General features: G+C 39.7%; 1 protein-coding gene across 7 annotated transcripts in view; it reads left to right on the top strand.

The window, feature by feature from the left end:
- ELF2 (E74 like ETS transcription factor 2) overlaps positions 1–24201 on the top strand; it is a 96873-nt gene extending 72672 nt beyond the window's left edge. For 5 of the 7 annotated variants that reach the window (XM_066385245.1, XM_066385293.1, XM_066385253.1 and 2 more), the window contains 6 exons: positions 8943–9056; positions 11933–12106; positions 15522–15608; positions 20170–20362; positions 21340–21684; positions 21985–24201. In XM_066385245.1, the coding sequence (XP_066241342.1) occupies positions 8943–9056; positions 11933–12106; positions 15522–15608; positions 20170–20362; positions 21340–21684; positions 21985–22612 (1541 nt within the window). In that variant the 3' untranslated portion in view covers positions 22613–24201. The remainder of the gene's footprint in view (positions 1–8942; positions 9057–11932; positions 12107–15521; positions 15609–20169; positions 20363–21339; positions 21685–21984) is intronic. The other 2 variants (XM_066385261.1, XM_066385279.1) reach the window with 1 other exon arrangement.
- The last annotated feature ends 2395 nt before the right edge of the window (positions 24202–26596 follow it).

Below are 26596 nucleotides of genomic sequence, written 5' to 3'. Positions count from 1 at the left end.
CCCCTTTCCCCCTCCCCCCCACACCTCCCACCATAGCGGAAGCGCCTCGGAGAGGACAGAGCGGCTCGGATTGACAGGCCTCGGGTTCCAATCTGCTCGCCGAGATGTTCCAAATGAGAACGTTGATTTCTGGGGGCGGGACTTCGGGTTCTTGCCGGGCCAATGAAGATTGGGCGGGAGTGAAGCTGACAATGTACGCATGGAATTGGAGGGAAGAGGAGTGTAAACACGGAAGTAGCCGCGGGGGTGGGGGATGTGCAGCGCCACTGCTGCAGCGGAAGGGCACGGACTTAAGTTACATAGAAAAAGGAGCTTTACTTAATAGGCAGCGCAGCGAGGGGCCCGGAATCGATGTGGCGGTGCTTGCAGCCTATTTACTTACTGGAATAATAAACATACATGTTCCTTTCCCCGGGTTCTGGTTCACATTGCCATCGATGGGAACTGGAAGATGGGAAATCTTCAAAGAGTAACTCTGTGAAAGATCTTGCCTTCTGTTTTCTATCCATTGTTTTTAGTTAGGAAACGTGAAATTAACTTTGGTTGATGAAACTGTGATTCTCTTCGATTGGGAGGAATCATGAACACCTGTATCACTAAATTTAACGGAAGACTAAGTTTAAATGAAGTCTGGAATGCTGTAACCATATGTATTGTAGAACACATAACGAGTGACCAGCCTTTATTCTATAAAATTTAGTACTAAATGTTTTAAAGGTCCCAAAGAAAAATCACGGTTTTCCGAGTAGTAGTGATTAAAACACATTTGACAGTTATTTTCTGATCAGAGAAAGAAGAGGCAGAGTACTGGGAGAACTTTGTATATGCTCAGTCCGCTAATATAAATTAAGGGATGGAATCTTTGGCTTTATATGATTGATCGGGTGGTATTTCTGTGAGTGATAAACATGTACATTTCAAGCACTGTTTCCCGTGGTGTTGAACAAACCGAGAGAACCTTAGAATAACCCCTGCAGTGAGAATTTTGAAAATTAAGGTAGTGGGCTTAACTTTAATGATGGAAAGTATATTTTCATAAGCTTTTGGAATTATTAGTGAAACTGAATGTGACCTCTTCATATTTTGCTTGGAGTGGGTACATACACAGTCTACAGTTTGAAAATACAAAAATTTTATCGCTTTGTTAAGGTGTTTGTTTTTTTTAATTGCCCATTTCCAGCCCTCTTGGCATTTCTTTAGAACATACAAACCTTACAGTCGAAGTTTGTTTTATGATATTAATGTCCTGTGAAGAATATGTTTTTCATAATCATTGTTTGCAGATTATTTCCTCAATCATGTTCATGTAATCTGAAGCTCTGTAAGCCCTATTTTAGAAGGGAATTTGAGATAGGTTTTGCTGATTTACCTAAAGTTTGTTAAGTGAGGTAAAGTTGGAGAGGAAAGGTGGCCAGAAAATGAGAGAGCCATGGATTTAAATTTTTATTGCTGCCAGTTTCCCATGATGGTGGGAGAGTACTTTGTAATGTTTGTATTTGTAAAATGGACAGAGTACCATTTTAAAATACCTATGCAGGAAGTTAATCAGGTGTTACACATAATTCTTCCTCAAAGATTTTACAGTCTAATTGAGGAAACGATCTATAGTAATATGTAAGTAAATGTGTTAATATACAGTGATTGCTATAATGGACTGATGATTTGTGAAGAATGATACTAAGGAAAATATAAGGAGAAGTAAGCTTTTAAGTTGAATATTGTTAGTGTAACTTTTTTTGTAAGCAAGTATGAAGCACTTAATATTACCACTTGTTAATATGGGAAGGTACTAACTAGAGGATATATTTTGCCTTTTTTCCTTCTTTGAGGCTTAACTTTCAACTTTAGTTACCAACTTCAGCTTTAGTTGTAAACATTTATGCTGTCAGGAGTTTGAATAAAGAACAAAGTAAATAAGCTGTTATTAAAAATCACTTTTAACATACAAAATATTTTTGTGAAGACATACTTTATAAAACTGTCACTGACAATATGATATATGAGAAAGCGCCTTAACGTTTAAGACAGGAGATGATAAAAAAAAACCATGCAAAAATTACCAGAAAAAATCATAAAAACCAAGTCAGGAAATGAGGGTCTATAATCTAGCTGTCACCAAACTCTCTGTACTAGTAACTTAACCTCTTTAAGGCTTCATCAGGATTAATTGGGTGATCTCTGATAACTTTTAAAGTTCTAAAATTTAAGTGGCTCAGAAATATTTAATGGAAGGTGAAGGCTTCTGTTTCTTTCATTTCTTTACATTATACCATGTGAATGAGTATGTCTGAGGTTATGTAATTGGGAGGTTACTTTCTTTTAGCCAGTCTTGGTGCTAAATTAGAAGTTGAATATGACTATGGTATAGTTTATTTAATAATTAGGCTCATTTCTAATTATATATATATATATAGCTTATAGGAAAAATGGGTGCCTATGGGAAAGAAAACGAACATTACTTAATATTAATGTGAAAGTTTTATGTACGTATTGTCTGGATTTTCTGGAAGGTTTTCAATTTAAAATAGTCTGCCTTCTTATTCTTAAATATACTTTCCTTGGCTGTTTTCTTTGTTCTTTCTCTGAGAATTGAGATTGAGATACAGTGTCCCCAGAAGCTTTGTTCTAATTTAAGGCAGTTATTAAATGGAGGGGAGGGACATTTTTTTCTGGGAATTTAGCCTTAGTATTTTCACTGACAAAACAAATGTATCTGGTTTGTCAGAGTTCGTCATGAAATCTGAACTTGTAAATCATTTATAATTTACTACATATTGGGATATCTAGTATAAATCTTGAAAAGAGCATCGATTTGGAAAAAGTTTAGCAGTAGGTGGAAAGATGAAGCATGTATTGAAATAAAACTGAAAGAATAGCATTATCTTTTTAAAAAATTTACTTGAAAATATATTTAAGAAATTCTTCAGAATTCATTGTAGCATTAGTACTAAAACATATAAAAACTGAGTTAAAGAGTATAACATTAGTGGGTCAATCAGGATAAGTCAACATAAAACAATGTCCTCCAGGAACAAATTTGGTTGGTGGAGAGGGGCAGGCATGAGTGTTCTTGATAATTGTTTAAACTCCTTATATTATCTGTAGATTAAATGTTCAAAAGGATGCAAAGAAATATTTATGAAAAACTTTTTTTTTTTAATTTAATTTTTTTTTGTATTTTTCTGAAGCTGGAAACGGGGAGAGACAGTCAGACAGACTCCCGCATGCGCCCGACCGACCGGGATCCACCTGGCACGCCCCCTGGGCGAGGCTCTGCCCACCAGGGGGCGATGCTCTGCCCCTCTGGGGCGTTGCTCTGTTGCGACCAGAGCCACTCTAGCGCCTGGGGCAGAGGCCAAGGAGCCATCCCCAGTGCCCGGGCCATCTTTGCTCCAATGGAGCTTTGGCTGCGGGAGGGGAAGAGAGAGACAGAGAGGAAGGAGAGGGGGAGGGGTGGAGAAGCAGATGGGCGCTTCTCCTGTGTGCCCTGGCCGGGAATCGAACCCGGGACTTGTGCACGCCAGGCCGGCGCTCTACCACTGAGCCAACTGGCCAGGGCCTATGAAAAACTTTTTAAAGATCCTTTATGTGTAAGTAGACAAAATACTGTTGTGCTTATGGAAATGGAATCATTTTTCATTTATATGTTGATGTTTATGTTTAGAAGCTAAAACTTACAGAAACAGGAGGGTAGACATGGGTGTTTATTAATTATATCTGATCAAGAATTATAGCTGCAGTTCTGAAAACTAAAATATCTGGTCTGGGGATTCTAGGAGTCTGCAGTCAAAATTGTTTTCATAATCTAAGACATTATTTACCTTTTTACTCTCACATATGTTCAGAGGAGTTTTCTGGAGGCTGCATGACTTGGTGTTACAACAGATTGAAAGAAGAAGCAAATATGAGAGTCCAACTTTTCCACCATGTATTTAAAAGATTTTTAAAAATGTAAATCAAAGCTATTCACTGAATTTTCTTTTGTTTTAGAATGATTATTGTGCATAAAAAATATTACTTATATTTATAAGTATTGGGTTTGTTAAATGAGTTAAATATATTTTAAAGTTTTTTTTTCATTTAATTTTACATACATATATGTAGGACTGTTTATACAAACAAAATCTCTTTGGTCCTGAATAATTTGGGTCTGAAAGGACCTTTTACTAAAAAGTTTGAGAATAACTGAAACATACTGTTTTGTATAGTCAACACTTTTTAGTACTGTGGCCACTAGCCAGATGAGGCTATTGATTACCTGAAATGTGGCTGAGAAACTGAATTTTTAATTTAAATGTAAAAACGGAAGCAGTGGAAAACTTTTGTCGATTACATGTTGAAATGACAATATCTTGAATATACTCGATTAAATGAAAGGTATTAATGTCATCGTGGCTACTGGAAATTTAAAAATTATATGTAGCTCATGCAATATTTTTATCAGGCAGCTCTACTTTAGAAAATAATTTTATTTTCTTTCCCTTTAAACCTTGTAACACAACTGTATTGATTAGAAAATCAGGAGAACAGGTCAAGATGGAGTGCCCCAGACTTTTCCCTTTTCCCTCTCTTCTTGATACTCATTTGTATTCTTCACTCTCTTGTTATGTTACAGCCTTGGGGCATTAGAGGGTAAGCTGTGGTAAGTCAGGTGTGGTAGTTGAGGGATGACTTTGTAATGTTAGTTTACGGTCTTGCTTGTAGGGGAATACCACTGTGACCCAATTAAGTGTTTTCTAATTTTTCTCCCATTGCTCTCTCAAACTAAATTCTATTAATTTAAATTTTTGACTTTAAGAACATTGTTATAAACTATGTTCATTGCCAGCATTCTGCAAAGTTGAGAGGTATGCCTCTTGTCAGACTTAATTACCAAGTTTGGTATTTAGTAACAGCTGCTGAGTGAGTCTGGAATAGTCTGCGATACAAACACCAGTTGATTAGAAAGCTGGAAACGGAACAGGAACACATCAATAGCAAAGGAAGGCATGTGCACATATAATGGCGTTATGATTAAAATTAAAAGTTTTTTATTGAATTTATTGGGTGACATTGGCTAACAGAATTATAGGTTTCAGGTGCACAACTCAACAACACTGTATCTGCACATTGCATTATGTGTTCACCACCCCAAGTCAGTCTCCCTCCATCACCATCTATCCCCAAAATTAAGAGTTTTGAAATTTATTTGATATATTTATTTATTCAAGGAGTGTTAACCAGCAATATCAACTACTAGTGTTAACTGAAAAGTATGTTAGATTACTTTTAGTGTCATTGTTTCTATTTTTAAAATGAGCTGCTTGTTATTTTCTCCCATATTTTTCATACACGGGTGTTAGAAAGACACCAGTAAATCAGGTTTTAAGTAAGAAAAAAGGAATTTTCAGCCTGTGCTTATAGTTTGCTTACTTTGCATAACACTGTTAAAGTTCATTTTTATCCTAAGAGCTGTGTAAAATTTTTATTTTAAATTGTGTTTGAATTATTGATCGAAACAAACTAGTATTAAAAAGTTCTTAAGGCCCTGGCCGGTTGGCTCGGCGGTAGAGCGTCGGCCTAGCGTGCGGAGGACCGGGGTTCGATTCCCGGCCAGGGCACACAGGAGAAGCGCCCATTTGCTTCTCCACCCCTCCGTCGCGCTTTCCTCTCTGTCTCTCTCTTCCCCTTCCGCAGCCAAGGCTCCATTGGAGCAAAGATGGCCCGGGCGCTGGGGATGGCTCTGTGGCCTCTGCCTCAGGCGCTAGAGTGGCTCTGGTCGCAACATGGCGATGCCCAGGATGGGCAGAGCATCGCCCTCTGGTGGGCGTGCCGGGCGCATGCGGGAGTCTGTCTGACTGTCCCTCCCTGTTTCCAGCTTCAGAAAAATGAAAAAAAGTTCTTAAAAATTACAGATACTTGAAGAGGAGAGGTATTTATTTGATTAATCTTTATTTTTTAATTTATTGCGTTGACATGATTTCAAGTGTTCCTCTCAGTATCACACCCTCTATACCCCGCATCTTGCCTCCCCTTGCCCCATGCAAAGTCTTCTCTTCCCCCATTTCTCCCCTTTTGCCCTCTCTCCTCCTGGTGGCCCCCCTCCCCCTAGCTGTTGCTACCCTGTTGCCTGTATATATATGTTATGTATACATGTTTTTGGCTATTCCCTTCACCTTTGATCCAGTCTCCTCTTCCCCCTTCCCTTCTACAGCTGTCCATCTGTTCCCTGTGACCATGGCTCTGTTTCTGTTTTGTAAGAGGAGAGATATTTTTAAATTTTCTATTATCAAAAATGACTTGTCAACCTATGTCAGTAGAAGAGATAGTGCTCACTTTTACAAAATGGGTGAAATATTCTTGGGAACTATCTATCATGGGTTCATTATTGTAAATTGACCTAAGTATGAGTTCTTCAGTGTTCATTTTTTAAAATGTGTTTAGGGTTATTTTAATAAATAAAAATGACAAAAGATAAAGTCAGTAAGCATAAAAAAAATCAGTGCTTTTCTTAAACTGTTTACAGAGTAACTAGATAAATTTTGTACTTTTATTTAGTTTTGAAATATTTTATTTTCATTTCTGAACTATTAGTATAAGCTTCACAAGGCCAGGGATCTAGTCACGCTTGTATCTCGTTTATAGCATAGGGTCTGGCACGTGATCAATGCTCAGCAACCATTGGTTGAATGTACAGAGTATTAAATCTTCTGATTGAAATGTCATAGAAAATGTATGCCCTTTCTATATCCTCATCCTAAGTTTAAAATATGAATAAGTAAATTTTCTTACTAATCTTGTACGCATTTTGTTTTAATCTGTAAATATAAAGTATTTCTGGGAAATAATGTAATAAATAATACCTTGATGTCAAATATGAGCAAGAAAGTAATTTCTACTGACATAACTAATATGAAATTATGGCAGCATAATTGCTAAGGAAATACTATTTTATTTTATAACTTAAAAAGCTGGTAAAATTCTATTGCTATATTATTATCAAATACTTGAAGCTCTGATTTTAATACTGTAGTTTTTGCAGTGTGTCTTAATACAATTACATAAGGAATTAGTTTACCCAGGATGGTTTATTATTAGCACCTAAGACAACAGCTAAATTGCAACACAAGCAGACTTTAAAGGGTATGAAGTTCCTAGTATAAATTTTAAAAACATGAAGATTTGCTCACCCAGGTTCTTTAGTGTATGTGGGTATTATAGGGAGGTACTTTGAAAAAAAAAATTGCATGAGAATTGTAATATCTTTTGTACTTACTAATACTAAGTTTTCTAAGGTTGAGCTAGAAGGACTGATTGAATCCTTTGCTTCAGTGAAGCCGCAGATAAGAGTAAGCAGGGTCACCTAAAGATAGATTTAGTTAGAGGGTTGGCTGCCTCTCTGGGACCGTTTAGCTTTGAGCAGATTTCCATAAATGGAAAGAGCAACTGGAGATCCAGTACCTTGGTTGAGAGTGTGGATGATGTGCAACAGGTGGTGAAACAGTCACTGGATTTTTTATAAATGCTCTCCAAGTGACTGGTGTTTAAGGCTGAGCCTTTAGCCTTTGGGGAATTTTGAGATGAAGTGAAATCCCCCCCCCCCCCCAATTAAATGTTTCCTGGATACAGTTTTAAAAGATTCATATCTTTAGTATGTAGAACTTGTGAATTTGTAATATGGTTTTATGGAATTTGTATAAATATTTTCTTTTAATTCCTTTAGAAGAAGACATCCTGAGGAAAATCTCTCAAATTAGGAACTGTTACATATTCGTGTTTCAGAACCTTTTACCAAGTAAAACACTCAGTATTTTAAGTCAGGATGTAAAATTAATATTTCATTAAGATAATAAATTTGTGCTTGAAATGGCCTGTTTAATGTCAGTGGATTGTTCTTAATTTCAATACATAAAGGACATACTTGCATGCCCAGTATATGAAAAGTCCACGTTAGGAACTATAACAGATAAAAAGATGAATTAATATAGTTCCTCTGGTCTCAAAGAGTTTATAATCTTATAGGAGTGATAAGAAACGAACACTGTTTATTGAATTCTTATCTATGTGTCTGTTTTTGTGGGAGTCACCTCTCTTAATTCTCATGATTATATGAGGTAAGGAATACTCCTGTAGGATACCCAGCTTTCTAAGAAATTAAATTGTTGACCTAGGCCTAGGATAACAGAAATTATAAATGGCAGAGACTAAAGCCAAGCTTTTGGGCCTCCAAGCCCAAACCATTGCTGTGTATTTTATTGCTTCACAAATGGTTTAATCAGCAAAGCATAAAAGTAAGTGCTAGGAGAGAATTACAAAAGGTGTTCAAGTTAGAAAAGGCTTCATGGGGAAAAAAACCCATAAAAAAATTCTTAAAAAAAATTTCTTGGGTAAAACCAGCAAAGTCTATTGAGGTCCTGAAAGAGAGAGAGCAAGGTTATTGTGAAGAAAATTCCCAAGTGCTCTGGTGCTGCAGCTACTGCACTCACCCAGGAGGCTCTGTAGGAACTGAACTCACTAGAAATCCATGTTGCTGACTGATTCTGATACATACTACCCTGATTTTAGTAACAGTATATCAATATAGATAATTGGCCTTAATTAGACTGTTGATACACAATTATCCTTTTTCTCCCTGGGTTGATTTTGTTCTCAAATTAATACAGGTTTAAAATTTCAGGGATTTTTCTTTGTTTTCTTTTAGATAAGATCAGGAATTTCTCAGTAATTTCTAGTTAGTCTCAAAAGTTGCTTTATAATCACCGTTCATTTGACAAAATGACAGTACTAGATTGTTTTGGTCTTTAAAGTGTTTCTGTATGTAATTTATATAGACTAATTTGAACCAGTGACTTAAGAGTTAAACACATGAGAGTTAATTTATATTTGTCTTCTACAGCAATGTGTTTTAATTTAGTAATGTGTTCAGTGCATTTTTAATTGAGTAGGACTTGTTTTCCTCTCAGTGGAAGCGTCAGTTCATAGCAGCAATGTACACTGTACAGATAAGACCATTGAGGCTGCTGAAGCCCTGCTTCATATGGAGTCTCCTACCTGCCTGAGGGATTCAAGAAGTCCTGGTATGTGAACTACCTTTTTTATATTAAACGTGTCACATCACTTCATGTATCTAGAAGGACATTTTTTTTAAAATATAAGGAGATTGTTGGTGTTATCAGGATCTTTTATACATAAATACGTGTGACAGCAGTAATCGATCTTTATTTGTCAAAGTTCCCAAGTCTTAAATACTTAGTTTGCATAAGAAATAAACGTCCACCATAGACAGACAGGTGTTTATTAAGTTGTTATTTATACTGTCATACCTGATTTCCTTAATAACTTATAAATTTATAAATCTTGTTACAGTAGTTACTAAGCAAATGGCAGGTGGGGGTGGATACCTCCTATGACCACATTCAGTTTATTACTCAGTGTTAAATAGGCAATGACTCCAGGGAACTGTCCCTGTGGAGACAAGGGCTCCTCCATTGTTTTCTTATACTCCTTTCAAACTCTGAGTTTCCTTTTCTTTTTTGGTCTCTTTACTTTTTTATTCCTTATTTTTGAAGGAGAGAGATGAGAAGCATCAACTTGTAGTTGTGTCACTTTAGTTGTTCATTTATTGCTTCTCTATGTGCCTTGATGGGGGGGCTCCAGCTCAGCCAGTGACGCCTTGCTCAAGCCAGTGACCTTAGAATCATGTTGATAATCCCGTGCTTAAGGCAGCGACCTTAGGGTTTCGAACCTGGGACCTCAGTGTCCCAGGTCAATGCTCTACCCACTGTGCCAACCACCAGTCAGTCCCCCCTTTTTTTTCTTGAGGACAGCCTTTGAGAGTAATGTTCTAATTTTTATTTGTACTGGTTTTAATATTCAGATATTAATTTGACTTGATACAGTAAGTTTGGACCATCTTCTTCTAGGTTTTTACAATAAATATTAACAGCACCTAGACTTTTAAAGTGGAATAGGAATCCTATGTATTCACAGAAGAAAATTAGAACATGTTGGTTAATGTGTTAGTCCACGAGAGTATGTATTAGCTGTCTCTTAATTGAAATAGAAATGACATATCCTGATTATGCACATTGGAAGGAAGCCAGAACAACATTATTGTATGTAGTAGAGTACCAAATTAGCAGTCTGTATGTGTTTGTTTTAGTGACCAAAATTCAGGACTGTTCCATTAAATAAAGTTTTAAATCTTGAAAGATGACATTCATTAGGCTGCAATGAGCAGATTTTTTCTTTTCTTTATATTTTAAAATAAATTGTAAGTGCTTGTCACTGAAATCACATTTCTTAGATATTTTAAATTTTGTACTATGTGTAGGAATTACTCAGTTAGAGAATATGGATGGATATATGGAAGGAAAGTAATGATTAAAGAACTCATTTTAGCCTGACCGGGTGGTGGCGTAGTCGATGGAGCGTTGGACTGGGATGCAGAGGACCCAGGTTTGAAGCCCAAGGTTCAGTTTATTGGGTTGAGTGCGGGCTCATCCAGCTTGAGCGCGGGCTTGCTGGCTTGAGCATGGGATCATAGGCATGACCCTATGGTTGCTGGTTTGAGCCCAAAGGTTGCTGGCTCGAGCAAGGGGTCACTCACTCTGTTGTAGCCCTCCGGTCAAGAAACAGGAGAAAGCAATCAATAAATATCTGTCCCTCTCTCTCTGTCACACACAAAAAAACACCTCATTTTTTATTTTTTTATTTTTTATTTTTCTGAAGTTGGAAACGGGGAGGCAGTCAGACAGACTCCCGCATACACCCGACTGGGATCCACCCGGCACGCCCACCAGGGGGCGATGCTCTGCCCATCTGGGGCGTTGCTCTGTTGCAACCAGGGCCATTCTAGAGCCTGAGGCAGAGGCCATGGAGCCATCCTCAGCGCCGGGGCCAACTTTGCTCCATTGGAGCCTTGGCTGCGGGAGGGGAAGAGAGAGACAGAGAGGAAGGAGAGGGGGAGGGGTGGAGAAGCAGATGGGCACTTCTCCTGTGTGCCCTGGCCGGGAATTGAACCCGGACTCCTGCATGCCAGGCCGACGCTCTACCACTGAGCCAACCGGCCAGGGCAAAAACACCTCATTTTATTTTGAAATATTTTCCGAATTGTCAAAATAATGCAAAGTTTTGTACAATAAACTTGAAAATACAGGGTGGGGAAAAAGTAGGTTTGCAGTTGTAGGTACGCAAAACAGAGTTTCTTCTTGTATGATCATTTATTAACTATTATTTTCTTTTTTTTGTATTATTATTATTTTTTGTATTTTTCTGAAGCTGGAAACGGGGAGAGACAGTCAGACAGACTCCCGCATGCGCCTGACCGGGATCCACCTGGCACGCCCACCAGGGGGTGAGGCTCTGCCCACCAGGGGGCAATGCTCTGCCCCTCTGGGGGGGTAGCTCTGTTGCGACCAGAGCCACTCTAGCGCCTGGGGCAGAGGCCAAGGAGCCATCCCCAGCGCCCGGGCCATCTTTGCTCCAGTGGAGCCTCGGCTGCGGGAGGGGAAGAGAGAGACAGAGAGGAAGGAGAGGGGGAGGGGTGGAGAAGCAGATGGGCGCTTCTCCTGTGTGCCCTGGCCGGGAATCGAACCCGGGACTTCTGCACGCCAGGCCAACGCTCTACCACTGAGCCAACCAGCCCGGGCCATTAACTATTATTTTCAATACAAACATCTATAAACCTACTTTTGCCCACCCGTCAACAAATGAAGAACAGAGGGAACTACTCATTCCCCCCTTACTCAGAGGATTAACATTTCCTTCAAGTTGATTTTTCTTGCATTTATATTTTCTTACATACTTCAGATCATATTGCATATTCAGCAAATTAACTTCAAGCTTTTATCCTGCTTTGATGAATTAATAAACCTTCTATTGAATATTGAATTGTCCATGTTAAGCATTAATGGGAGTGGGAAATTTTAATTTTTCAACTTTTTTTTTATAGTGGAAGTGTTTGTCCCTCCTTGTGTATCAACTCCAGAATTTATCCATGCTGCTATGAGGCCAGACGTCATTACAGAAACTGTAGTGGAGGTGTCAACTGAAGAATCGGAACCAATGGACACCTCGCCAATTCCCACGTCACCGGACAGCCAGGAACCAATGAGAAAGAAAAAAGGTAGAATATTTTTATAAATTTCTGGATAATCATGGGTGAAATTTTTTCTTGTATCATTTTTGCCATCTAGGGATGTAGGAAATGTGTACTCTAGATTTATGATTGATGTTATCTTAACTAGATATTCTCAAAGAACCAACAAATTGAGGTTTCTGTTTTGTATTTTAATATGTTTATACTGTTTTAAAGGCATTAGGATATATTTATTTTTTTTATTTCTATTTTTTTGTATTTTTCTGAAGCTGGAAACGGGGAAGAGACAGTCAGACAGACTCCCGCATGCACCCGACCGGGATCCACCCGGCACGCCCTCCAGGGGCGATGCTCTGCCCCTCTGGGGCGTTGCTCTGTTGCGGCCAGAGCCACTCTAGCGCCTGGGGCAGAGGCCAAGGAGCCATCCCCAGCGCCCAGGCCATCTTTGCTCCAATGGAGCCTCGGCTGCAGGAGGGGAAGAGAGAGACAGAGAGGAAGGAGAGGGGGAGGGGTAGAGAAGCAGATGGGCGCTTCTCCTGTGTGCCCTGGCTGGGAATCGAACCCAGGACTTCTGCACGCCAGGCCGACGCTCTACCACTGAGCCAACCGGCCAGGATATATATTTAAGCCCTAAAAGTAGTTGCCTGAAAATGAGATTATAACAGGTGTTGGACACACAGAAAGATAAGCTTATCTTCCTACTCTTTTGTGGGCATAAAAATAAAAGCCCAGTTTTCTTTTCCACACCTTCTTTTAAATACCAAGATTGCCAGTAATGGGTGTGGTTCATGGTGCCCCCAAAACAAGTACAATAATAATATCAAGGATCACAGATCCCCATAACAAATATAATGAAAAATCTTGAAACATTGTGAGAATTACCAAAATGTGACACAGAGGCACAAAATGAGCAATTGCTGTTGAAAAAATGATGCCAATAGACTTGCTTGACTTCAGACCTATTTATAAAAATGTGTATTATCTGGCCCTGGCCTGTATGCTCAGTGGTAGTGCGCTAGCCTGGTGTGTGGTTGTCTGGGTTTGATACCCAATCAGGGCACACACAGGAGAAACAACCGTTTGCTTCTTCACCCCTCCCTCTCCCCCTTCTCTCTCTCTCTCTCTTTTCTCCTATCCTCCTGCAGCCATGGCTTGATTGGGTTGAGTGAGTTGGCCCCGGGTGCTGAGGATGGCTCCATAGCCTTGCCTCAGGTGCTAAAATATCTTGGTTGCCAAGCACTGGAGCAATGGCCCAGATGGGCAGAGCATCACCCTGTAGGGGGCTTGCTGGGTGAATCTCGGTTGGGGCTCATGCAGGAATCTGTCTCTGCCTCCGTGCCTCTCAATTAAAAAAAAAAAAAAAAAAAAGTGGACCCTGGCCGGTTGGCTCAGTGGTATTGCTCCGGCCCTGTGTGTGGATGTCCCAGGTTCAGTTCTCAGTCAGGGCACATACGAGAAGCACCCATCTGGTTCTCCACCCCTCTTCCTCTCGCTTCTTGCCCCCCCCCCCCTTTCTCTTTCTCTTTCTCTTTCTCTTTCTCTCTCTCCTCCTCCCCTCATGCAGCCATGGCTAATGCTTGATTGGAGTGAGTTGGCCCCAGGCGCTGAGGATGGCTCCAAGGCCTCTGCTACTAAAAGGCTCCAGTTGCAGCCAAGTAAGGGCCCTAGATGGGCAGAGCATCGCCCCCTAGTGGGCTTGCTGGGTGGATCCCGTTTGGGGCACATGCAGGAGTCTTGTCTCCTCTCACTTAAAAAAAACACAAAGGTGTGTAATAGCTATGAAGTACAATAAAGCCAACTGCAATAAAACAAGGTGTGTCTGTATTTAATCTGAAAATAAAGTAGGCCCCCCCTTATTTGTGGTTTTACTTTCCATGCTTTTAGTTATAGTCAATGCAATTCTGAAAACAAATGGAAAATTCGAGGAATAAACGATCCATAAGTTTTGAATTGCACGCAGTTCTGAATAAGGGGATGAAATTTGGGGCCTTCCCACTCTGTCCAGCCCTGGATGTGAATCCTCCCTTGGTCTGTCCAGTGTCTCCACACTGTATGTATATGCTCACCACCAGTTAATCACTTGATAGTCAGTTATCAGACTGACTGTTTATTGTGTTATCACAGTGCTTGTGTTGAGTCACCCTTATTTGACTTCATAATGGCCCCAAAGTTCAAGAGTAGTGATGCTGGCAGTTCAGACATGCCAAAGAGAAACTGGTAAGTGCTTCCTTTAAGTGAAGAGGTGTGTAGGTATAGGAAAGAGCATAGTGTACAGGGGTGAGCAAACGTAGGTTTATAGTTGTGAGTACGTGGAACAATTTATTGTATTATTTATTAATTATTGTATTTTCCATACGAACAACTGTAGACCTAGGTTTGCCCACCTCCGTATTCAGGGTTCAGTACTTCCCATGGTTTCAGGCAGCCACTTGGGATCTTGGAACATATCCTCCCCCCAGCAGATAAGGGGGTACTACTGGGTAATAGACTCGACTAGTCCCAACTTCTCTGAGCATTCTGTTCACTTGCCAGCATTCATTCTCAGTGCTGAGGACTAAAATGCGTCTGTCTTGCGCCTTCTTTTGGGTAGAGAAGTATAGCTCTTGCTTTTCTATTTACGGTGGTTGCTAGTCGGAGAGCAGCCTGACCGACGCGAGGGGAAACAACAGTAAGGAGATGAACATTCACTTAGACGACTTGTAAAGTAATTACTTGGAAGGTTTTCTTACCCTTCTAATGTTACCTGCATGTTTGAAGTGGGGAAATTTCAACACTATGCTTAAATTCTGGTGAATTGACTGGTTCAGAACAGAGTGTATAAAATGCTATTTTTTACCTTTCCTTGTTTGAGCTCAAAGGGCTTCATAGATTATCAAACCCTTGGCAGTAGGTAGGTACAGCTTTTTCTAACAAGTCCTTAGAACAGAAAACTAAGAAGTTAGTACTAGAATCTGTTTTCATTGCCACATTGTTGGAAAAGGCTAGCTAGCAAGTTGAGGCTCTGACCCATGTACAATAATAGGGCAGCAGTGCCTGACTTCCCATATATATTGAGGTTACTACCTACTAACTGTTGTAATCTAAAATTGTACAAGTGCTCCTAATGTTCTTTTAAAAAAAATTTTTTTTCATTCACTTAGAGAGAGAGAGAGAGAGAAAAGGGGGGGAGGAGGGATCAGGAAGCATCAACTCCCATATGTGCCTTGACCAGGCAAGCCCAGGGTTTCAAACTGGCGATCTCAGCATCCCAGATGGACGCTATTCACTGCGCCACCACAGGTCAGGCACTAATGCTCTTCCTAAAAGGAGACTTTTTATATGTACTAAGTATATTAATCTACAAATTAATGTCCAGTTTCACAAATAATGTTATCAAAGAGTCTACTAATCATGCTTGTTATTCTTGTTTTTAATGTGTGGTTTCCATATATTACTTTTACAGTTGGCCGTAAACCAAAGACCCAGCAGTCACCAATTTCCAATGGGTCTCCTGAGTTGGGTATAAAGAAGAAACCCAGAGAAGGAAAAGGTAATTTGAGGAGGGCCACTTTGGAGGCAAGATTATTTTTTGTTTATTCAGGTGATATTTTTGCGTTGGTGAGAAAATGATTTCTAGCATGTGCCCTGTGGGGTACTGTCTTTAGGTAGTCCTTTTACCAGGGATGTGTGAGCACGCAGGGAGCTTCAGACGACCTGTGCCTGGTCCCTAGCCCGCTAAGATGCTGAGCCGTAGGTACATAGTAGTAGGGGGTGCGAAGGGGTGGGTGTTCATATTCCGGAAAGGGCCAAAGTACAATCTGATGGACACCCTTGAGCCAGACAACACTCATCCTTGCTTAGAGCCATTTAGAATTGAAATTAAGTTTACATCCAAGACTTATTTTTGATACACAGTTTTTTAACTGATAGAAAGCAGGGCAATAATTCAAGGCAAGCTGAATTAAATTTCCCAGTTAACAAGTATGAGTCATGTTAGGAGCGAGAACAAAAATTTACCATTTTTGCTTTAGAATTCGTATATTCTTACTACAAACAAGCCTCCTACATTCTGTGCTCTCCTAATATTTTTGGTAAGGTGATGTCAAGTAATATTTTAACAATGGTTTCAGGTGTGTTTTGGTAATCTGATAACTAAAAATTTATCCTTTTCATGAATAAATGTTTTCAGACCAATATTTAATAATTTGATCCTTTTAGATTAATATATTCAGATTTATTCCATCTTCAACAAGTGGTCTGACATCTAATTTTAAATGAAGCAAAAATTAAGTCTCTAGTAAAAATAAAAAGTCTCTAATAAGCTTACCAAGAAATAAATTTAGACCAAAAATATTCCATTACAGGCCCTGGCCGGTTGGCTCAGCGGTAGAGCGTCGGCCTGGCATGCGGGGGACCCGGGTTCGATTCCCGGCCACGGCACATAGGAGAAGCGCCCATTTGCTTCTCTACCCCCCCCCCTTCCTCTCTGTCTCTCTCTTCCCCTCCCGCAGCCAAGGCTCCATTGGAGCAAAGATGGCCCGGGCGCTGGGGATGGCTCCTTGGCTGCTGCCCCAGGCGCTAGAGTGGCTCTGGTCGTGGCAGAGCGATGCCCCGGAGGGGCAGAGCGTCGCCCCTGGTGGGCGTGCTGGGTGAATCCCGGTCGGGCGCATGCGGGAGTCTGTCTGACTGTCTCTCCCCATTTCCAGCTTCAGAAAAATACAAAAAAAAAAAAAAATTTCCATTACAGTGAACTCTTTATTTAATTAGGAGCTGATGATTCATCTTGGGAGGGATTTAGGAGACTTATTTCCTTGTCTCTCTTTGGTCATTTTACATTTCTAACATCTTAGATTTTATTTTTTAAGTTATATTGAAATCTTTAAAACTTACATAATAGTAAATATTAGAAAGCTAAATTATAGTTATTATAAACTTATTACTGTTAATTCTCATCAGTAGTATCTCTTAAATTCAAATACTTTATGCTTAATAGAGCAAAACTTTGTGATGACCTATTTTTATCAATAAAATTACCTTTAAATTTTGACCTTTATTAATATTGAGTCATTGGTTGATTAAAATTATTAAAGCCACACCTGGATTAAAAATTCAGCCAGTGTTTCTTCTTCTGCAGAATTTGTATCTTCTGTTGAGGATGGAATAAATTTGAATATATTAATCCAAAATGATCCAACTATTGAATATTAATCTGAAAACAGTTGTTCATGGAAGTGATAAATTTTTAGTTACCATATTACCAGAATACACCTGAACATTTATTACAATTTTGCATAGGTTTAATAAACTTCCTGGTCTATTAGAGAAGGCTTCCCTTTCTGAATTCTGTTTTCCTTAAAACCAGAAATAGAATTTATTAATTTTTCTTGGAGGTGGGAATGTGAATAGAGCATTTAAAGATAACCTGAGGAATGTAGATAATTGGACAGATCCAGAAGCATTCAAGTCCCTGCTATGTACAAGGCATTGTCTATGTTGTATAAAAATTCTTTCAGAATAAGTTCTCTGCTTCCTTGTTGTACTATGTGCTCATAGGACCATATAGTCTCCTGGTCATAAAACAACAATGTCCCAGCTATCCATCTGGATGGATAGTAGTAGTAAAAATGGAGGCAGAGACAGACTCCCTCATGTGCCTGAACCAGGATCCACCTGGCAAGCACACTGGGGGGCGATGTTCTGCCCATCTGAGTAATTGCTCCATTGCTCAGCAACTCAGCTCTTAGCGCCTGAGGTGGAAGCCGTCAGTACCTGGGGCCAACTCGCTCCAATTGAGCCATGGCTGTGGGAAAGGAAGAGAGAGAGAAGTGAGAGAGGGAGGAGTGGAGAAGTAGATGGCTGCTTTTCCTGTATGCCCTGACTGGGAATTGAACCAAGACATCCATGGGCCAGATTGACGCTCTACTACTGAGCCAACCTGCCAGGGCCAGTAATGTAGTTCAAAGTTATGCATGGTTTAATAGTAAGACATTTTATGCCTGACCTGTGGTGGTATTTGATAGAGTGTCGACCTGGAATGCTGAGGTTACTGGTTCAAAACCCTGGGTTTGCCTGGTTAAGGCACATATGAGAAGCAGCTATAAGTTGATGCTTCCTGTTCCTCCTCCCCGCCTTTCTTTCTCTCTCCTCTCTCTAAAATCAGTAAATAAAATCTTTAAAAAAAAGTAAGACATTTTAGGTATTGATGCTGATGTATAGAGCTTCAGAGATACAGATGTAGCATTGTGAAGTTGCAGGGTTTTTTTTTCTTTTTGTATTTTTCTAAAGTGAGAAGTGGGTGGGCAGGCAGGCAGACTCCTGCATGCGCCTGACCGGCATCCACCCAGCATGCCCACCAGGGGGCGATGCTCGGCCCACCTGGGGCATTGCTCTGCTGTAGCTGGAGCCATTCTAGCACCTGAGGTGGAGACCATGGAGCTGTTCTCAGCACCCGGGCCAGCTTTGCTCCAGTGGAACCTTGGCTGCGGGAGGGGAAGAGAAAGACATTGAGAAAGGAGAGGGGGAGGGGTGGAGAAGCAGATGGGCGTTTCTCCTGTGTGCCCTGGCTGGGAATTGAATCTGGGACTTACACACGCTGGGCTGAACCTCTACCACTGAGCCAGCCTGCCAGGGCTGAAGGTTCATCTTTTTTGATAAAGAAATGCACACTGGATTCAGCTATGGGTTAATAGATTTATTGAGTTTTTATGGAACTCCAGAGTGAGAATGAAATGCTGGAGAAGAACATTAAGGTTTAGATTGAGGAGCAGTGGCTTGGCTTGGTTTGGAACCCTCCTACCCTTCGGGGTTCTTATGTAGCCTATAACCTGGATCAGGATCTGAGGGATTGCCAGTAGGTGCCGAGGTAACCCGGGGACGCTGTAGTGGCTTATATATTATTCTCAGGATCCTTTTCTGTTCTTTTATCAATTTAAGAATATTTGCACCTAGAGGCTTACAAAGGGAATTAAAGAAAAACAGTAGCCTATAAAGCCTGGTCTTATCACCATTGCCCACTTTTCTTCCCCACCTTCCAAAAGAAAAAAAAAGTGATTTTTTTTCTTTTGTATTTGTTTTTACTTTACCTACCCCAATTCCCTCCTTTTATATGAAAATCTTAGCCATCTTCATGATGTCTTTCCAGTCCACTTTATTTTTACTTCAGACATTAGTTTCTGTCATTAATTTGAAATAGAATCATGCATTGCCTTGTGATGCATCTTACAGTTTCATACGAAATTTATTTCTTATTGTTTAACTTGTCATCTGCTTTCCCCTATGTAAGTCACAAATTTCTTGAGGCTGAGACTAGGTTTTAAATGCTTCTCTTTTTTTAAAATTTTTTCTTTATTGATTTTTTTTTTACAGAGACAGAGAGTCAGAGAGAGGGATAGATAGGGACAGACAGACAGGAATGGAGAGAGCTGAGAAGCATCAATCATCAGTCCTTCATTGTGGCACTTTAGTTGTTCATTGATTGCTCTCTCATATGTGCCCTGACCGTGGGGCTACAGCAGACGGAGTAACCCCTTGCTCGAGCCAGCGACCTTGGGTCCAAGCTGGTGAGCTTTGCTCAAACCAGATGAGCCCGCGCTTAAGCTGGTGACCTCGGGGTCTTGAACCTGGGTCCTCCACATCCCAGTCCGACGCTCTATCCACTGCACCACTGCCTGGTCAGGCTTAAATGCTTCTCTTTATTCTCTACTACGTAAAGCACAGTATGTGATAAATAAGTATTTTATAAAGAAATATTTTAATATTTTGTCATTTTTAAATTTTGCAAGTAGTATGATCAAATATTTGTTTAATCTTTGATGAATATTTGACTACGAAATTGCCATGTTTTTCATGTTTTTATTTTTACTTAATTTTTTTATTAATTTTAATGGGGTGACATTAATAAATCAGGGTACATATGTTCCGAGAAAATATCTCCAGGTTATTTTGACATTTAATTATGTTGCATACCCATCACCCAAAGTCAAATTGTTTTTCATCACGTTTTTATTTAAGGAGCTCATATTTTAAGACCGAAGCACAAATTAATTCTTTTATAATTATGTGCTTAATTATGTTAATGAATATTTAATAAATATCTATCATTGTTTTCAAAGGAAATACAACCTATTTGTGGGAGTTTCTTTTAGATCTACTTCAAGATAAAAATACTTGTCCCCGGTACATTAAGTGGACTCAGAGAGAAAAAGGCATATTCAAGCTCGTGGATTCAAAGGCTGTCTCTAAGCTTTGGGGAAAGCATAAGAACAAGCCAGACATGAACTATGAAACTATGGGACGAGCTTTGAGGTAAGCGCACAGAATTTTCAGACAAAGCTTACATCTCTTTATATTGTCTTGGCTGTTCAAAGAGAAGCTGTGAAAAACCCCCTATTTATTATAACTTTTAATTTTGAGGGGATACTCTAGAGGAGCTTCTCAGATTTGGAGATAGATGGGGGAGAGGAGTTTGGTCTGGATGTCTAATCTTTCAGTGTGATTGAAAAATCCATTTTGCAGAAAATGTGCTTTTACACTTAGGACTATTCCTTATTACAAAGTTAAGTTGTGGACCTTTAAGAAATCTAAACCCAAATGAAATAGTTTTCAGATAGTTAATTTGATGCAGTTCTTCCAAATTTGTTATAATGGATTTATCTTGACAAGTAAATTACTTAAGTTTTGTCAGTTTGGAAACTCACAAAACTTGTAGTGGCTTCTTCTAATTAAGGGTATTTCCTAAAGGAACACATAATTTATGTGAAAGTTTCACATATACTACAAATTCATCTATACTAAGCAGAGCTTAGTTTATTTTTCCACACACATATTTTTAAAAAATATTTTATTGATTTTTAGAGAAGGGGAGAGAGAAAGAATCAGGAGCACTGATCAGTTCCTCCTGTGTGTGCCCTGACCAGGGATCGAACCAGCAACCCCTGCGCTGCTATAACCAACAGAGCCATCTATCTGTCCAGGGCCATATACATCAAATTTTTATAACCTGTATAAATCAGACTTAGGTTTTTATCAGTTACTTAATCCTCTAAGTATGAACCTGTAGTTACTTCATAGATCTCAAGGTCATAGGACGTATGGCACCAGCTCCAACTTCATTCTACTTTAGATTCTCAGCTATTTATAAACGATCCAGGCAGGAAGAGCTCCTCCTTCTTATCTTACCAAAACAAGTGAATGTTTCTGTTTGTATACATTCTGCATGGTGGTGTTTGTTTGTGGGGACAATTGTAATATACTTGATTCATTTAGTACTTTTTCCCTTACAGATATTATTACCAAAGGGGGATTCTTGCAAAGGTTGAAGGACAGAGGCTTGTATATCAGTTCAAGGACATGCCCAAAAACATAGTGGTCATAGATGATGACAAAAGTGAAGCCTGTAATGAAGATTTAGCAGCAGCTACTGATGAAAAGTCATTAGAACGCGTGTCATTGTCTGCAGAAAGTCTCCTGAAAGCAACCTCCCTTCGTGGTGGGAAACACTCGGCTCCCCTCAGCTGCCCCAGGGCGGAGAAGGGTGTGGCTCGAGTGGTGAACATCAGTTCCCCTGGTCCTGATGCTCCATCCAGGTCCCCTACCACCACCTCTGTGTCAGCAGCGGCAGCTCCGAGGTGAGTGAGGGAAACAAACTGTCCGTTGTTTTTGCTGTTTGAAACCTACTTGGCACAACAGTATATTCTTTCTTTAATAGTAGCATTCTGAGAACCACTGTTGGTCAGGACTTTGAAAAATACCTGATATTTTAAATGTACTTTGTTGTTATTAAAGTGGGTGATGTCTCATTTAACCTGGATTGGTTTTATGGATTATCAGTACATACATTTTGTATTTGCATTCATCTTTTGCTCAAGAGACCTATTTTCTAATTGAACATTGAATAAATCAGCTTTGTATATTTTTTATTTTAATAGGACAGTTCGTGTGGCGATGCAAGTTCCTGTTGTAATGACATCGTTGGGTCAGAAAATTTCAACTGTGGCAGTTCAGTCAGTGAATGCAGGTGCGCCGTTAATAAGCAGCACCAGTCCCACAACAGCAACCTCCCCGAAGGTGGTTATTCAGACAATCCCTACGGTGATGCCAGCCTCTACTGAAAATGGAGACAAGATCACCATGCAGCCTGCCAAAATCATTACCATCCCAGCTACGCAGCTCGCACAGTGTCAGCTGCAGACCAAGTCCAATCTGACTGGGTCGGGAAGCATTAACATTGTTGGAACCCCCCTGGCAGTGAGAGCGCTTACTCCCGTCTCCATAGCCCACGGTGCACCTGTGATGAGACTGTCGGTACCTGCTCAGCAGGCATCTGGCCAGACTCCTCCCCGAGTCCTCAGTGCGCTCATCAAGGGGCCGGAGGTTAAGGCAGAGGCAGTGGCAAAAAAGCAGGAACACGAGGTGAAAACTTTGCAGCTGGTACAAGAAGAAAAGCCGGCAGATGGAAATAAGACAGTGACCCATGTAGTGGTGGTCAGTGCGCCTTCAGCTATTGCCCTTCCTGTAACTATGAAAACGGAAGGACTAGTGACATGTGAGAAATGAAACGGCAGCTCGGCCGTGGACGTTAGACTGTTAGTAATAGTACTAACACAAATGTGCGCAAGGGATATCACCAAGGAAAGTCACAAGGAGACTTTAAAACATTTTTACTGCATATAGGAAAACAATCAGACTTTACTGGAAATAAGTTACCTATCCCATGTTTCAGTGGGAAATGAACTACATACTGAGATGCTGACAGAAAACTGCCTCTTACAGTAGGAAACAACTGAACCCGTCAATAAGCAGCATTGAGAGGGACCAAGCAGCTCACTACAATATCAAGTTACACTAAGACTTGGAACACTAACGTTCTGTAAGAGGTTACAGTTTTCAGTGGGGAGGGGTTGGGATTGGTGATCTCATTGTTACATATAGCAATTTTTGATGCATTTTTATATGCATACCAGCAATTATTACTGTGTTCACACAGAACTCACTTAACTGGTGCTATGTGAAGACTCTGCTAATATAGGTATTTTAGAATGTGAATTGAAGAACGGATCCAAAAGCTTCAGAAAGGGTAGCAAAAAAGATCTAGTGAGATTTTTTTTTATATATATATCATATAGCTTAAGCTGATTTAAAACAAAGGCCTTAGACTAATTTTTGGTTTCTTTATTGAAATAAGCTAATGGCTTGTTTGTGTAAAGCTTTTTTTATTAAAAGAAAAATTTTAAAAATCTTGTACCTAGCACAGTATTGTTATAGAATTTACATGTAACATTTTATATGGTAGTTCAAGTCTGTCAGTTTCTTAATTGTGGACAAATTAACAGTGGGCCCTGGCCTTCTGTGTAACATGCCTGTGTCACTCACCTAGCCCTGATATCTGTGCAGACATTTGTTTCAGTTCTCCTGTCACTTGGAAGTTAAGGCTCAGCATGAATTTTTGTCAGGTAACTCTTAATACCTGAGTTTTCTTTTTATTTTATTTTATTATTATTATTTTTAGTTGAAGTTTTAAGAGGGGAAGTACCAGTGTTCAGATTTGAACTATAATAGTTTGTATATTCAACATTTGAAGTATATTCTATTTTGTTGTACTCTTGTTTCAAAGTGTATTCAAGTAGGTTTTCTGAAATATAGAAATTTATCTTGCGTTTTGGTCTCGTGATATAATTTATAACAATATTCAAAAGCTAGTGTAGAGACATCGTTTTAGAAAGAATAGAAGTACTTTTCTCCTTCCCCAACTACTGCATAAGAAATCCTATTTCTGTTTTGTTCCATTATATTAATATTTGGCAAGTATCTACATGTTGCCACTTACTTTCTATTTACTGTGAACTGTAATGTTCTACTTACCATAATGAGCTTTACTATTTTAATGTTGGCCACACTTAAAAATTTTATATTTTAAATCAAGAGCATTGGTTTCACTGTCATACTCTTCGAGGGTTAGGAAGAACAAGCTATACTCTGGCCCTTTTACAAATGAGGAGGTGGAGCCACCAGAGGGATTACATGAATATCCTAATTTCACACCAAACTAGGCCATGTGACTCCACATCTTAATGCTCTTTCTACTACAGAGAAGTTGTCTATTTTTACATCTTTTAGATATTTGAATAAACAGATACTTAATATTTTGTGGCCTTTAATTGTACATTTCATCTGATACTACTTAAGTTGACAAGATTTTTATAACAGCTCCCTTTGTACTCTTATCTTTTCCGTAAACATACCCGATAACTTTTTAATAAAAGCTCAAAGAAAAACTCACCTGATTCTTACCCCATTTGATAGTTAATCTCAATATCTACCTCTTTAAACATTATCTAAGTGTCTCAGCTTTCAAGACCTTTACTCTGTGCTTTGGCAATTGTATTTTTTGTCCTGCATTTTCATTTGTTGAGTCACATCTTCCATAATATTGTAGGACAAATTATAGATTTTACCATACCTCTACCCCTCTCCAAATGCTGAGCATGTTAGACACATTTATTGATTTTTGTAACATTTGCTAAAAATAGGTCACGTGCTATGGAGGATTGCTAAAGAAACTTAAATTTTTAGTGAGTAATTCTTTCCCCTTTTGCTAAAATAAATGGTTCTAATTAGGTTAAACCAGTTATCTAGCTTCCTCCACCACTCTACCTGAACATTTTTGTGTATCTTTCAGAATAAGTACACCTATGGCCTAGATTTGGAAACATGTTGACAGTATATACTGATCGAAGGGTTTCTGGTGATTCACTTTATCAGTTGTATGGCTTTTATCACAATCCTTTTGAACCGTAAGTCATTATACTTGATTTTTCTGTGTGGAGTATTGGAGAAGAACCACATGACAATAGCTGGATGCTTCTATATTTACCAGCCTCACCAGGTTTTGAACAGTGGTCAGCAGTCTGGCCATTTATTCCTCAGGCCTCCTCCCCGCCTTCACCACCTTGCTCACCAAATGGCCAGTACACCTCTACAGAGCATGTGGAGGCCAGGTGCTGCTGTCCCTTGCTTTGGAACCCTTGCTGTATAGAACAGAAGACCATCGCCTTATTCAAGCATCCAGCCTTCCTGCTGACTCTGGAAGGGGACAGAGGCTGTGCCTCCTTCCGGACTCGGGGCCTCCTTCCCTTTCACATCTTGCTTTCCTTGTTCCAACAGTTGGTGGCCCATCACTGTCTTTTTCTTGGGTAACTTGCAGTCTGAATTCTGGCTCAAACAGTTCTCACTGAGGTCTCCAATAACCCAGTGGTCAAGACAAACTATTTTTTTTTAAATGATCTTGTGCCTCAGCCTTCTTAAAATTCTCTTGGTTTTCCATAACACCCCTCTTGCGGTTTTCCGTTTGCTGACCAACCTGAGTGGACTCGGCTTTCCTTCACCTTTCCCATTTAGATCCATGGGGCCCTTTTCCCCAGAGTAGTTTTAAGAACTGAGATAATGATAAGGACTTGGAACCAATACCTGTCACATAGCAAGCCTCAACATAATTAATCTCACCCCAGCTTGTTTTTACTACCAGACACATTGGTCTAGCATAGACTTGAAGCCTTAGATGGGTTTATCTAGTGCCAGCTGGTTATTTGTTCCTTAACGTCCAATTGAACTCTTCCCCCTAACGTCTGTTCCTCTAAGCTCAATAAATGATGTCGCCAGGAACCTGTTACTCCTTGCCCTGCACAACACCCTCACTCTTATTTGTTGTGCTTTTCCTGGTAACCTCCCACAGCTGACTCCCCACTTCCGCTAGCGTCTTGATTTCAGCTGAAGACGGTATTCATGGTGGTGGCTTCAGCCATTTTGATGTTACTCAGTTTTACTGGGTCTTTTACCATGTATACTGGGTGTAGACATGTTTTTAAACTTTTTCTCCTGTTAATATTTTATTACAGGGATCTCAACCAAGAACCTAAAAGGATGGAGGGAACATTAGTCCCTTCCACATACACACAGCCTAAATGGGAAAGGTGTAGTAGGCTATACCTTCTTGGTTTGTGTAACTACACTATGGTCTTCACATGATGAAACCAGCTAACAGTGTATTTATCAGAACGTGTCCCTATCATTAAGTGGTAGGTAATTGTATTGGTGGACATTTGAAATTAAAATATTTTGCCTTTCTCATTCATAATTGCTTACTCAAAGCTATTGTTATAAATTCTCTTCAGGCTGGAGTACTTTGGAGTAAATAATACTTAATGCCCATTTATAAGTTTTCTAATTAGTACTGTGTTTCTCAGCAACATATGGTTTAATTGGTCATGCTAAGATTTGAACCAAACAGTACAGATGTTCATTCTCCTTGTCATTCCTACCAGGTAGCCCCAAGATTTTATGTATACAATGCACTGTGAACTTCCATTTGTTTCAAAAGTGGTTCCAATGCAGAGTATTTGGGTGAACCGTTTTGGGAATTCCAACCTTGGCAATATGAGATACATATGTAAGTAGATACCTTCATGGTGCAGCTATAATCTAGATCCGCCTTGTCCACTTTAAAGAGCCACCATGTTAACAGTATTAAAAGATCGGATTCTT

Source organism: Saccopteryx leptura, chromosome 1 (assembly GCF_036850995.1).
Source record: "Saccopteryx leptura isolate mSacLep1 chromosome 1, mSacLep1_pri_phased_curated, whole genome shotgun sequence".
In the NCBI taxonomy this organism is placed as follows: domain Eukaryota; kingdom Metazoa; phylum Chordata; class Mammalia; order Chiroptera; family Emballonuridae; genus Saccopteryx; species Saccopteryx leptura.
The sequence above is the reverse complement of the archived record's forward strand: the minus strand, read 5'-3'. Positions and strand labels throughout refer to the sequence as shown.